Raw genomic sequence first — 14,678 nt, 5'->3', positions numbered from 1 at the left:
TTAAGGCCCACTTTAGATTAGCGGTCCACAGGTTTGGCCGGAGCAGTTCATTGCTATAGAAAAATAGCATTTATTATTATTATTTTTTAACCAAATGAAGATGGAAGCTTCTATAACGAGAGATTATGTTGAGGGATTACAATGGGGTTCAATCTAACAGTCCAATAGTAACTTTGCACTGAGTTGAACGGCTATTAAGGACCCCTTATTATAACCCCTCACTCTAGCCTCTCTAATCGGAGATAATCCAATTTGTCTTATTTAGGGATTTTGAATCACAATATTAACTTCCTTAGAAAAGTTCTGAAGACCATTCTCAAGCCAACAAAGATTTATAATTTCAGTATAAAAAGTCGTAAATGACCCGCGGTTCCTCCAAGAGAGAATTATTTCAGATATCGAATGAAGATTTATGGTTACTCACAACATGAGAGATCCACAATTCATATTTTGGTGATATCAGGTGAATCAGCCCAATGATGAAAACACACTAATCAATGACAAAATGATGTTTACAGCCATCAGGAGACAATCGTAAGCTGTTTATCAGACTAAGAAATTTTAATGACAAATGAAACAAGATAATTACTATAACAATCACATCTCGAAATCCCAGGTACTCTCAGCAGTTAATTTTGGGATTTTTTGTTCCTCAGCCAAATTGACGGATGCTAAAACCTGGAAAAAAATTGCAAGTACACCATTATTAGCAAAAGCTTGAGTCCAGTATCGTTCAAAAACAATAAAAAGCAAAAAGTTAAAACCTAAAAATAGTTTCACACCAGAGTCCAGACAGCTACAAGTTAAGCACAAACATACATACTGAATTCTCAATATAGTTCCCATCATAAGAGAAATCACAACCCGGTTTGTCCCAGTTAACAGCATTTCTTAACATTCCCAAGAATTGGATGGCCGCGTATTTAGACTCAAAACAATTGAACTCCTGCACTGCAATGACACTATAGGCACTATCGATCATTGCAGTCGTCTCCGCCACGCAAAGACTACTACTCCCATTTTGGACAAGTGGCTTTCACCTTTGATGCTACCACCGCCAACAACTAAATCCAACTCGTAAAAGAAAAACCCCTAACATAGCCCTCGTCACTAACACAACCTCAACACCTCTAACCCCTGTTGGCAATATACAAGATTAAAAGAATTCATAATAGGTGGCAACATAGAGAATAAAGTTGGATCCCTTGCCTCAACAACAGACTTGAGTTGAGACCTGTTGATCCTAATTCCTCATAAATTCACGGGACAAACTGTTACAAGAAATCTATATGCCTATACTATGTACTTGGGCTGACGGACATACCAAAGGATATAAAATCCCCAAAACTACACCTTCATGTTCCAAACTGCAGCCCTTCCAACAGCGCCCCTTTCCAGAGTGTCACAAATCACTCCCAATTTCACAATCATCAACTCCTCTAGCACCCTCGTCAGGAAAAGACAAGGTTGCCTAGTGTCCCCAAATTAAGGTTAGCTCAATTCCTTGACAGATTTAGATTTCCCTCAAAACTAGCCTGTCACCTCAGTAGGTGAGGGTATAATCAAGTTGAACGTATACTAGAAATGAACCTCAACGATTTGAAAATATGCATACTACACGCCATCAACCACCTGTTCGAAGTTATAAAAGCATATCCTATTCCGCATTACCTCCCTGTCTCATGGGATCTCAAGTGAAAACTCACCGAAGCCTTCATTGGAAACAATTTTACCACATGACAAAATACACACATAGATATATACGTGCAGAGATTGAACCACAATTGAGCTATTACTCACTAAATTACCGAACGAAAGCTCAGACCAGAATCAGAAAGCAAGCAACACGCAACAGACAACTCTCATTAAATTGATAATCCAAAATTCAAAGCGAATGCTTGGTTGATAATTCAAATTTTTAATGCACATAGATAAAGCAAAGAAAAAACCAAACAAAGAACAAAGAAATCTCAACAACAAAAGTCAATTACCCTGAAAGAGCCATTAATTTTTGAATTCCTCGACCATTCCAACCCCAACAGCTTGCTCGACGTCTGGTACGAAGCCCTAAACACATCATCACCATAAACCCTCCGAGAAACCGCAAAATCCCACGAGTTCTTAGCCAAATCGTAGGAGGGCTCAAACGTGGTCACGCCGCCGTGCAGATAAGAGTACTTGAACTTGCCATTCCTCGAGCCAAGCACGTGATTAGCCGATACCTTGTTGGCCGAATCGAGCACCAGGGTTCCGTCCAAAATAGTTCTATTGTCACCTCTGCTGTGAATGTAATTCAAATTCAACGGCTTACCAGCAACCCTAACTGAGTTCAAGAACTGAAACCTAAAGTCCTGCACCCAAAGACACCACAGTCGCAGTTAAAATCACTCAGGGCACCCAATTCCAACACTACCCAGTTGTCAAAATATGTTTACCTTTTTGGGAACGTTGTAATCGACGATGAAGGAGCCGGGTTTTTCTACGGCTAGAACCAAGCCGTTTAAGCTGGGTCCGGCGGCGAAGGTGGCGTCGGTAAGTGAAGCTCGGAACTTGACATCGCTGGCGAAAACGGAGATGTTTGCGGCCGCGCCGCTCTTGTCTGTCTCGTACTTGCCCTTCAGAGATGCCTTCATCATTAACAAGGTGGGAAGGTGAGGACGGATGCTGTTGAGGGTTTTAAATGGTTTTTTTTGTGAACGCAAATGTTTGTTTTATTTGGTGTTTTTCCCGATTAACTTTGGGCATGTCAGTTTTGGTTGGTGGCGCCTCTTCGTGTCCTTTTCGGGCTTTTCACCTATAAACTTTCATTTATATTTATCTATAATTTTCGATAATAAACATGACGATAAAGAAGTCAAATTTAATGACAAAACTTCCCTTTTTACCCATAACTCTTACCTTATATTGTGGCTCAAAATAATATCTATGATAAAACCAAGACTCAAAATTTCAGCCTAAATTTAATTATTGTCCCAAATTTAATTACAGCCTAATTTTATTGCTAAAGGATTGCAATAAATATAGTGCTGAAGCTTTAAGTCTTGGTTTTGTCGGATATTTATTTTGCATTGACTTGGGATGTGAGAGGTTCAAGGAATGTGTGGGCGAGCTTTTATGCTCCTAATTGAAAACAAAATAATTATAATTCCTCTTTAGGATTTCACTCATAAAAAAAAATTTCGATAAATAACAATATGAAACCAAAAACAAAAAAGAAATGGTCAACAACACTGTATCTACTCTATCAAAGAGACAATACACATGTAATGTAGGGTGACATTCACATTTCTACAATGACTAACTAATTTTCGTAAATATGTTATGTAAATATTTAAAAGAAAATATTACAGCTATAAAATGAATGACGAATAATAATGGTGATGAAAGATGAACGACAACTATGAAATAAATGAATGAATTGTATATATATGAAGATTTAAGATTTGCAATTAAATCTCATAAATAATTGTAAATTTAGTTAAAAACGATAAAATCAAAGAGGATTAAGGCATGCATCTTATTAGGGTTAATTACTTGTAGTGTTTAGTTGAGCAATCATTTTGAATGCTCTCTTTTATTTTTCTTATATGAAAATACAGCCCCGATCTTTTGGATCACAGGGGTCCAAGAGACTGTGGTCACCCACCGTTGGACGAACGTCCAACGGTTTAAAAAAGTTTCTTAAAATGAATGCAAGAGTAAGTAAACCATTGAATTTACATCCAACGGTGAATGACCACAAATCTCTTGGACTCCTGTAGTCCAAGAGATCGGGACGGTATGAAAATATATTCCAACTAAGTGATAAATGTATCTCAACATACTAATGACTAGTTAGTGATAATGTTTAATTAATATTTGATATATCATCAAATCAACTAGTATTTGTAGGCTTTATGCTCAAATTATTGAATAAAATAAAATGAATAAAGTTAATTACGAGACGAATTATACAATTAAAATGGTTTCAAAGAGGTCTTTAAAAAGATACTAATTTTGAATATATATATTTAAAGTAGATTTCTATTGACAAATAAAATTTAAACATAAAAATTTTTTTATTGAAAAATAATTTTCAACATAAATAATTTTTTGTGGGTGTAGAAAGTTGTGGGAGAGTTGTTTTCTACATATGTATTTATGGGTATATATGTTTGAAAAGAGAATTAGCCATTTGTGTTTTGGAAAGTGAAATAAATTAGCAATGGCTAGCATATATAATTAGCTATTCTTTTGTTGAAAGTTGAAACAAATCAGTATTGTATATATATTAACTAGATGTTTGTTTGTTTTAACATTGAAATAAATCAAAAACGTCTAGTTGCTTTGGAAAAAAAAAAAGTAACGGCTAGTTTACACAAATTTAATGTAATAAAAAAGGTAAAAAGTAATGTTGTCCATGTATCAATAATAGAGAGGCTGTATAGTGATTATGGTGGGTTAGTTTATTGAAATGAATTTTATTTCAAAGTTCATTTTATTGATATCTGAAATTAACTATTAATATTTGAAATAAAATATTGATATTTAAAATGAACTGAACTTTACAACTGTAAAATAAAAAATTCAATTTATTAAAATAAAATTAAAATGACTCTCACCATCATAGATGCTATGATGTTTTGTTTCAAATTTTATCATATTCGTTTGTTAATACACTTACTAAATTTTAATTTTATTTTAAGGATTTAACATTTAACATGTCGTAAGAAAAGGGTTGTAGAAAAGGTGATTTTGTTTCTTTAAAAAGTATGTTTCCATTTCCCATCCTGCCCCTACCTACTACTATTTGCAAAATACGAATTTTTGTTTAAAAAGAACGAGAGAGAGAGAGAGAGAGAGAGAGAGAGAGAGAGAGAGAGATCAACGGGTAGATATGAACAGCGTATCATCAATCCTATACTTGATGTTGTACCCTATTAGCCCCTTTCCCACCCGAATATTAAATGGAGAGAGCGTCTGAGTTCCCGCCAAACAGAATTTGGCGCGCTTTCTTTTGTCTAAATTCCCTCTTTCCCCGAGCTAAAGCCCTTGCAGGCCCCTCTACCTCTCAGATCTCAACTTTCTCCATCTTTCTCTCTCACTGGAACTCCAAACAAGCCCAGCCTGTTCAGCTCATCAGCTTCTCTCTCTGTGGTTCCGTTTGCGCTCTTTCCCTCTCAGCTACCTCTTTCTATCCCTTATTCTTATTGCCATTCTTCGCTGGTGTGGAATCCCCAAACAGAGGGATCTTATAGATGGTAATCTCTCTCTCGCTAACCTAAGTTTCTAATTTTAATTTCCACTTTGAAGTTTTGATTTTGATTTTTTTACAGTTGAAGCCCACTAATTGATTAGGGCTTCAATTAAGGTTTTCATTTTTAATATTCTGGATCTACGATTTATTTAAAGTTAAATTCGTCTGTGTAATATGGAGGTCGTCTGAAACTGTTTGTTTCCCTACAGGCGTCTCCGATCAATTGGCTGTAGCAAAGACCTAGCAGCAGTGGTGCTCCTCGTGGAGGAATCTGGTAAATTTGGAGTCTTTCAGTTTTTATAATCATCATCTTTTTGGGGCTTAGGGTTTGATTTTCGTTAAATTACTGTTACGTGCTGCTAAATTAGAATAGTTACTGGTCACTTTTATGTTTTTCGTGCTGATATAATAGTTTGATTTAATCGTTTTGGAATATTCAATACTCGGAATTTTTTTTGTCACTCGTGTGATTTGGTGTGTGGATTGTATAGAAGTTTTTAAGGTATGGGCCTTGCTTCTAAGCTTGACACATGATCTTCTTTCCTGAAATTAGATTTGTTTTGCTTTTGCACTTAGTGGGTATCTGTGTTTTCAGGCTGTTGTGCATTTTGGGTTGCAGTACTGGTTTGAGAACTAAGAATTAGTTGAAAATGTAATGCATACTTTATCAATTTGTAATTACCCATAATGACCCACTTATGTAATCAAATTCTGCAAAGTTTGTTTTATCTCTGAGAACAATTTGTTTAGTATTTCATGATATCCTATGGTTATACTATTTGTGTAAATATGAATTTCACTGCATGTTCATATCGTTTATTGTTTATTTTTCTTTGGGCGTTACATTGCATTACCTTGTATGTGATGAAATCGATGGTTACCATTATTGAAACTATCATTATATTGAGTAAAGTTGGCCTTTGTTACAGGAAAAGCATCTCATGCAGTGTACCGATCATTCCAGTACTAACAAGAAGAATTGAGTTTTACCGGTAAAAACTCTGATGGAGTTAAGAAGTTGCACTCATTTGCACTTCATCCAAGCTCTGAAAGGTGGTTTACCGGTAAAAACTCTGAATGTGGCTCGTGGAAGGCCAGTTCTCAAATTCAAGAAGTTGATAGACATATGTGAAACATTAGATGCCAAAAATGGTGATTTGTTTCCAGCAATTCCACCAAAAGATGAGTTCAGAGGCTTGTTTATGGACAGGGATTGGGTCATGGGCGAAAGTACAAGGAACTGTACTGTGCGAAATATAACAATCAAAACTGAACGTGAAGATTCTGGTTTTAATAGTAGCGACAACAATGATGGAAGAGATGATTTGGATGGTTTTGGTAATATGACACTGAAGCAGATCAAAGAGACATGCAAGAGCAAGAAAAGAAAACGTTCAAAATCTGTTGATTTGAACAAAAAACTTGAAATGTGCTGCCCTATAAAGCAAGAGTATTCTGAGTTGCAAACTGATGAAGAGGATTGTGATCTCATAGAGCCTCTTAGTAATTGGAAAGTCAAACTCTCAAAGAAGGCAAATGCCAAGACTAAGAGCAAGCGTGTGAAAAATTGTGTCTCTACTGTGTCTCAAAGTGCCATATTGACTACCAAATTGGAACACATCCCAAGTGAGCCGGAGACATTCCAATTCAGTCAAGATGTGCCTACACCTGTTTTTGACATTAAAGTAGAGGTTCCTGAAACTGATTCTTCAGATTTCCAAAACACAACCTGTTTTCTTGGTAATACCTCTTTGGCTTGTGACAATCAGGCGGGTTATTGTGAAGTGATGCCTAATGAATTACCTGAGACAGCTGCTGATTGTGTTTCCAGGACTGGGTTACCAATTTCATTAACAAAAGAAAGTCAGATTTGTGGTGTTGATGAAGACTGGTACGAAGATATGGAATATGATAATCCCACGCCAATTCAGATTCTAACTACCTCAGGTTGGGATATTATTAAGGCAGATGATCCAGAGATAACCAGTTACCAGTGCTTCGATTTTCCTTTATTAGAATATAACATAGAAGGACATATCACGGATTTGGTTCACCCTGACATCTTCATTGAAGCAATATCTTCATCGCAAGATCATAATTTTGATACACATGAAACTCTTTCCTCTGAGGATGAAAGGTTATACCAGACTAACAGCGAGACCCAGGTCCAAATGTCCAATATGGCTGTTGATGATTCCTTTCAGTGCAGGGGACCTATTAATGTAACTGATGGATGCCTGCCTGAGCCTGACAACAGAGCTGATGTAACGTCTAATGTTGAAGCCAGCGCTAGCTCCATTAGTGACTGTGGCTTGGGCTCTGGTAGCTGTTTGGTTTCTGCTGCTGCTGATTCTCCCATGGCTGAGGAGGAGAAGCAATCCCAAACGTTTCCCTGTGCTGTTGCAGAAAGAAACTTGTCTCCGGGGATCTTTTCTTCTGATGGTAATGACGAGCTTACAACACTAGTGAATGGTGGGAGTCCTGAATTAAAGCAGCAACGTCCTCCTCAAAGGCTCTTTCAGACCAGAAAGGTACATAATATCTATTGGCTGTTTATATAGCTTTATTGTAGTGTGGAGGTTGTTTCTTATGAACTGTTTTCATGTTCAGATCATTTCACCAGCTTCCCAAGAAAAATTGTGTAAGGCTATGAAGTCAATTGAGTTACAGGACGAAGATATCTCAAAGATACATCGCAGTAAGTATAAAGCATGTTGTGCCTATCGAATGCTTACGATCGTCCAGAATTCTATGATCGTCCAGAATTCTTTCCATCCGTTTTAATTAAATTAAAAAAAGTTTTGGTGTCCAGATTGGGGGCTGTGTATTTTTTCTTTTCAATTTGATTCAGGGAGATGTGGTTAGCTTGCTGTGTTTCTGATATTGTGGCTGGAAAGGAATGGGACTGTTGATAACATTGGGGAAGAAGGTGCAGGGATTAAAGTTTGTTATTTAAAAGCTGTTTATTGTGTTGCAATTCATACATGCTCATGGCTGTTAATTGCAGTGCAACTTATATGCCTTCTTCGGTAGCTGTTAGGTTTGGTTTGTCAAACGACACCTTGTCCTCTACAACTTTGTGTAGATTCCGTTTCTACTCATTTCTGTTATTTTTTTCAAAGAAACACAGTTTTATTAAAGCCTCTTAATGTTTAAACTTCCTTTCAATTCTTTTTTCCTTTCTGAATAAATTCATTTCGAGATGCTGATAAATTTTTCGGGTACTTTGAAATTTTATTTGGTTTTCTGATCATTACTCCATTTATCACATGGTTTGAAATGTATATCAAATCCCTCCACATGCTGTTATTTCTCTTTCATTCTCATGTAGTTGACTTTCATGTGTTTCCGATTATTTCAGCTTGCAAGGGGAATCTATGTTTTGGAAAACAAGCCGAGAATACAATTGGTGGAGCTGGAGGCCCTGATCAGATCAGGAGAGCTATCAAAACGCAAAACAATAGGAATTCCAAATATGAGAAGAATCATTCCCATCCTAAAGGCATCCCTAAAGGTTCTAATGTTTCTGCTGCAGCACCGCGTTTTAGCACAGGATGCACTTCTATCCGAGCCTGTTCAGAGAGTGCCATTGCATTCTCACAACGCCAGATGCATGACATTGAATGTCTTGCAACAAAACTGTCAAATGAGTTAAAGACCATGAAGGAAATTGCGGAAGAAAGATTACAGCGTGAAGCCTATCCTGCCACATCCTTGAGATACAATGCAAATGAGGTACGCCAATATTCTTTTTTCTTCACATACGTTTGCTGCTGCACCCTTTTATTATGCAAATACGCATGAATTCTTTATGCTCATCTATGATATTTGAATGGTGGCAGGCGAGGATGGCAATTAAGAATGTAACAAGAGTTGAAGCATCTGCTAGAAGATTGCTTTCCATGATGTCAAGGGACTGTAACCGGTTTTGTAAAATCATGGTTTGCTCCTCATCCTGATTTATTTTATATAATTTTTCCTTGGTCCGTGGCATCACTTTGATAATTTCCGTTCATCAATTGCAGAAAATGGCTGACAATGGTTCTAATGCTTCTGAGAACGTTGCAAACAAGGAAAAGAAGATTACTTTTGCTGATGAAGCTGGGGAAAAGCTCTGTCATGTCAAATTTTTTGAGAATGACATGGCATCATTTCCGGGAATTGATGGCGATCAAGAGCAGGAATTTCTGCTTAAATAACTTGAAAAGCTTGCTTGCTTGTTGTATAGGCTGCACAATTTAATATTATAGAGTGCTTGTAGTTCCGGCGAGGTTCATCTCAATTCTGTTTCCGTGGAACATTCATTACTTTGTATAAATTGAAAATGGATGATTCTGATTTCTGATATAGCATCATAAGTTCATAACATATAGCATCTTATATATATATATATATATATATATATATATATATTTATATTCAGTTCTTCAACTTTCCCAATTGGTCTGAAGGATCAGAAAACAAGAGCTCCCAAATCTCAGAAAAGGCCTCCACAATAACCCCCTGATAGTGGCGGGAGTTCAAAGTCAAGAAACAGTGAAGAAGTTCCTCCAACTCTTTAGCCTCGAAAATCTGCTTCTCCATGATCATCTCCATCATCGACCTCTTAAAGTCCTCGTACGGATCCTCCGACTTCTTCACCACCGCCATGCTCTCTCTCACCTTCCCTGCTTTTCCCCTGCACGCCCTCATCGGCCGCAACACCGTCTTTATCCTCCCAATCTCACCACTAGTCAATTTCTTCAAATCCGAATCTGAATTGGGTCTCCGAACCTTCTTTGTTTTGCTGTTATTATAATCAACATTATTAGTTTTCTTGTTCTTCTTCTTTTGCAGGCTGTTCTGTTTGTCTGACATTTTCTCTGCTATACTCTCTAACACTAGTGAGAATTCGTTCGAGAAGCTTCTGGAAGAGTAAACTGGGGTTTCGCTTTCTTCGTTGTTTTCTTCGTCTCCTTCGAATTCGCCGCTGAACCAGTTACCGTAGTTTCCCGAAGAAGTAGTCATAAAAGGAAGCTCGGCTTTTGCTTTGGCTCTCTTCTTATTCTCCTTGCGTTTCTTTTTGTAGTACTTTTGAGTCTCCGAAATCGGGGACATATAATTGTTGTTGCGCTCGTAATCTGCAGATGATTTGATCTCGACGTTGCAGTCAGAGATATATCGCGTGCATGACCTGGACCTGCATGATCCGCAGCCGATGCGGGAGGATTTGGTCGTCGGCTTGGTTGACTCTCGGCGCTTGATGGAGGGGTGTTCGGGTGTGGACGGTGGTGGGGCGGGGAGGAGGTTGGGGTAGCCGATGTCCAAGGCTTTGGAGTTGACGGGAGACAGCCGGTAAATTGCCGGTAAAGTGGCATGGTGTTTGGGACGACAGAATTGGATTAGAGGAATAACCCGAGGGAATTTGAGCTTGAAGTAGTGTTTAGCCATTAATTACCTTTAAATTGGGAATTGTGAATTGCGATAGTAGAATGATGATTTGGGGTTTACATATATATAATATTTTGAGGCCGGCCATAGAAATTCACAGAAAGTAGGATTATGATGCTAAATCCAAGTGATCGGATGGTTAATTAAGAGAGATTAAGGATGCATGGAGTTTAATTAGTGGTTGTTTGGTTCGAAGATGTGTGTTAGATATATGGCTGGGTTTATAATAATCAAATGAGGGTTGAAAGCTACGTATCAAATTAAGGAATTTCATTTCCTCTTCAGGAGGTAGAAGATGTGGTTGTATCCAGTGATAGGTTTGACGAATTCCATGCAGCACACATCAAAGACTCGATCACTCATGGCCCAACTAACTCATTCTTACATCTTCATATATTATATCAAAAAGACAACCTATACTTCCCACGGAAAAAAATAAAAGAAAACAAGGACCAGACAGCCAGAAAGATACAATTTTGTGACACGTGTAGAAACAAAATCATTCTTACAAAATAAATAAATTTTTACTACTATACACACGCGTTTGACTTCTTGACTTTGCACTATGGAATGGATCGAGCCGGAGGAGGCAACAAAAGCATAAAGAATGAGTTCGCTTTCGTTACCCTTCTTCTTTTCTCTCTTCAAATTCTTTTTAGACGCAGGACTCGTTCAAAGCTTAGGCAGTGAAATGCTTACAACTTTATATTTGTAAGTTGGTAGATAAAATAAATTTACACGTGAATATATTATCATGAATAAATAAATTTATTTATGTAATTTTAATAAATTCGATGCACATAAGTTAAAGTCAACATAATATAACATAATCTTGACCTCCGTCTATACATATTGTTGAATTTAGCTGTGATAGAGGTGGTGGGTTCCTAAAATAAGGTTACTATATATGTGCCCTTAAAATTATCATACCAAAGCCATATGCGACACCTACGCGCAAGCACCACCCTAGGCAACAAAGTAAACCTCCCTCTCTCCCTCTCTCCCTTCTCATTTCCAAATACCCACTTAATCTCCTACTAATTAAAAATTGAAATTTCGAGAGAGAAAATAGAAACACCCCATTATCCGTTCAAAATTTCAAACACCCTAAAGCCCCTTTAGGGCGAGAAAGGGGAAAGTTTCCCTTTTCCTCTTTCTCTCTAACTTAATCTCTCCTCCTCCTCTACCCCTCCTACATGCATATGTTTCTCAATAAATTACTAATTAACTTGTTTCCACAATCCTTCATTAATTAATAACCTAATTTCTATGAGGAAGCTGTGCCCTAACCTTGACAAAGAAGATGGCCTCGACACCGTCCTTGAGGTGCCAATTCCTGAGGAAATGTTCAACAGCATGGGCAGCAACGCCATGTTGCGTTGGGCAAACCTACGCTCTTTCATGAAAGCTCAGTCCCACGTCGACAGGTCTTCAAATGGTAAATCCCATTTCTCATCACGATCGAACAATGAGTTCATGGCCTTGCTTAAGCTTGTGGGCTCTCCTCTCATCCCCCTCCAGGTTCACTGCGACAATGCCCTCACCCGCCCCATTAAAGATTGTTCCATTGTACGTAACCTAATTACATTAACAATATCAATTTATGTGCATTTTTCATTATTATTACGGAAATATAATTGAAATTTGCAAGCATGCAGGAGGCTTCTACGGCAAAATATATAGTGCAGCAATATGTAGCGGCGACTGGGGGACTGGCGGTATTGAACTCGGTGAAGAGTATGTACGCCGTGGGCGAGATGAAGATGGTGGGATCGGAAATGCGTCAAGGTGATGACTCTGTGCATGTGCCAACCAAAGGCAATAGTGAGGTTGGAGGGTTTGTTCTATGGCAAAAGAATCCCGACTTGTGGTACTTGGAATTGGTTGTTTCCGGCTTCAAGGTCAGCGCCGGAAGCGACGGCAAGGTTGCATGGAACCAATCCGGCTCTCAACCTTGCCATGCCAATAAAGGCCCCCCAAGACCCCTCCGTCGCTTCTTTCAGGTATTGATCACATATGAATAATATTAACATATTTGGCTCACGTTGAACATGTTACATATATATTATGTTATGTTTCTAGCATTATTAATATAAAGATATAAAGATAACTAATGATTATATTCTTAGGGATTGGACCCTCGGAGCATAGCAAATCTGTTCCTAGACGCAGTATGCATAGGGGAGAAAACCATTAACAAAGAGGAATCTTTCATACTCAAGCTTGAGACCCCCACAGAGATCCTACAATCCCAAAGCACACCCCAGACGGAAATTGTTCACCACACAATATGGGGCTACTTCAGCCAACGGACGGGGCTGCTCATCCAATTCGACGACACCAAGTTGGTCAAGATGAAGTCAAGATACGACAATGTGTTTTGGGAAACGACGATGGAGACGGTGATCGGAGACTATAGATACGTGGACGGGATCAACATAGCACACGGCGGCAAGACGTCTGCCTTGCTGTACAGGTACGGGCATGCATTTAACCAGAAGAGAAGGATTGAGGAGACGTGGAAGATTGAAGAGGTTGATTTCAATATTTGTGGGTTGTCCATGGAGTGCTTTCTGCCTCCTGCAGATCTTAAGAGAGAAGACGGTGGAGATCAATAAGGAGTGGGAGTGAGCTAGTACGTACGGAATTGCGTTTTGTTCAATTTATTTTATAGAAGCAAAGTATAAAATAGAAAGAAAGAACTGCATGTACATATAGGTAAAACGCAATCGGTTTTGCTTTGAAAGCCTGTGGTTTTTTATCAATTAGACAAACAAGATTAATCTAATTTTGGTCTCCTCTCCTCCAGTAAGATATTTTTTTTTTGTGTGTGTGTGTGTGTGTGTGTGTGTGTGTGTGTGTGTGTGTGTGTGTCTGTCTCTACTTACTAACCAGGCCTGAAAGCTGGGCTTGAGCTTGGGCTTGCTATGTAAAAGCCCATGAAAATTCTCAGATTTGAAAGCCCAAAAGGGAAAAAAACCCTAATTCGCACAAACCCCTATTTAAGCTCTGCTTGACGCCTTTCATTCCTCTCAGTTCTCAATCACTCTCCTGCTTTCAATACAAATCCGAATCAAATTTCGTTGTTTGGTTTCTGCTTGCCTGCCTTCCTTCTTGCTGGATCTAGATATTGAGCGTCTGTTTGGGTATTATTTAGGTTTTGATTGTGTGTGCATCTGTTTACCCGCTCCTTCCATGCAAAAAATCAATGCTGGAGGAGCTATAACGGATGCAGAGAGCGAGAGGTTGGCTTACCAGCCCATTGCATACATAGGATTGCTTTGGGGTCAAATGGACCTACCGAAACTCACTTTCTTCATCTTTGCAGATTTATTTTTTATTTTCGATTTTCGATTCTGTGTTTATGTTGGTGGAGTCAAATGGCAAATGATGAATACTCTTTTCCGCTTATTGATATACTGATTGTTTGTGTTGACATAAACTCCGCTTATTATCTGATGCCATTTTCAAAATTTTATTTTATTTTATTTATTTGTAAATTACTTTCTGTTTATTTGATTTCTGGGTGATATATCATATCATATCATATAGGGCAACGCATATGATGCTACAAACAACATTCACTTATACTACACACCGAAATAAATGTGGACAAAATTACTCCGCTTATTATCTGAAGCATTGCCCTGTTTTTTTTTTTAATTTCTGTTGGCGTTGATTTTGAGTTTTGAAGAAAATGTTCAATGATGAGGAAAAGCAGACGGGCGGACAGAATCTGATGCTATGTAGATTGTCTGCAACTTCCACTTGTGGAATGGCTCTGAGGATCTTTGAATTTTGTATAATTCTAGTTGTTTGCATTGTTTTTCTTGTGTAATGTGTTTGCATTAGGGTTTCTAGATTTGTGCATTGGGAGACTGGCTGCTATGATGAGGTTGCTCTAATTTATGTCTGGACATATGAGATAATCCATGATATGATATGCACCCATTCTGAGCGCCATATACATTTGTGTTTGTCATTTTAAGTTAAATTTTATGATTTGATTCTT

The 14,678-nt window shown here is 38.1% G+C and overlaps 4 protein-coding genes across 4 annotated transcripts; 2 read left to right on the top strand and 2 right to left on the bottom strand.

Moving 5' to 3' along the window:
• Positions 371–2,726, bottom strand: LOC18788433 (outer envelope pore protein 24B, chloroplastic). Its single transcript, XM_007223363.2, has 3 exons — positions 2,436–2,726; positions 1,992–2,351; positions 371–678 (listed from the first exon to the last, which is right to left on the bottom strand). Exons 1-3 carry the CDS (start codon positions 2,634–2,636, stop codon positions 598–600), a joined length of 642 nt encoding a protein of 213 aa, XP_007223425.1. The 5' UTR covers positions 2,637–2,726; the 3' UTR covers positions 371–597.
• Positions 4,845–9,583, top strand: LOC18793652. The gene is made up of 7 exons (XM_020555931.1): positions 4,845–5,240; positions 5,446–5,510; positions 6,166–7,767; positions 7,847–7,934; positions 8,598–8,971; positions 9,079–9,177; positions 9,262–9,583. The coding sequence occupies exons 3-7, from the start codon at positions 6,241–6,243 to the stop codon at positions 9,433–9,435; spliced, it is 2,262 nt and encodes a 753-aa protein (XP_020411520.1). The 5' UTR covers positions 4,845–5,240; positions 5,446–5,510; positions 6,166–6,240; the 3' UTR covers positions 9,436–9,583.
• On the bottom strand, positions 9,629–11,203 carry LOC18793929 (transcription repressor OFP7). Its single transcript, XM_007227248.2, has one exon. The coding sequence runs from the start codon at positions 10,664–10,666 to the stop codon at positions 9,656–9,658; it is 1,011 nt and encodes a 336-aa protein (XP_007227310.1). The 5' UTR covers positions 10,667–11,203; the 3' UTR covers positions 9,629–9,655.
• Positions 11,936–13,413, top strand: LOC18793617. The gene is made up of 3 exons (XM_007227537.2): positions 11,936–12,235; positions 12,325–12,669; positions 12,796–13,413. Exons 1-3 carry the CDS (start codon positions 11,936–11,938, stop codon positions 13,282–13,284), a joined length of 1,134 nt encoding a protein of 377 aa, XP_007227599.1. The 3' UTR covers positions 13,285–13,413.

Source organism: Prunus persica, chromosome G1, assembly GCF_000346465.2.
Source record: "Prunus persica cultivar Lovell chromosome G1, Prunus_persica_NCBIv2, whole genome shotgun sequence".
Classification (NCBI taxonomy): Eukaryota; Viridiplantae; Streptophyta; class Magnoliopsida; order Rosales; family Rosaceae; genus Prunus; species Prunus persica.
Note: the sequence above shows the minus strand (reverse complement) of the source record. Positions and strands in the feature narration are given on the sequence as shown.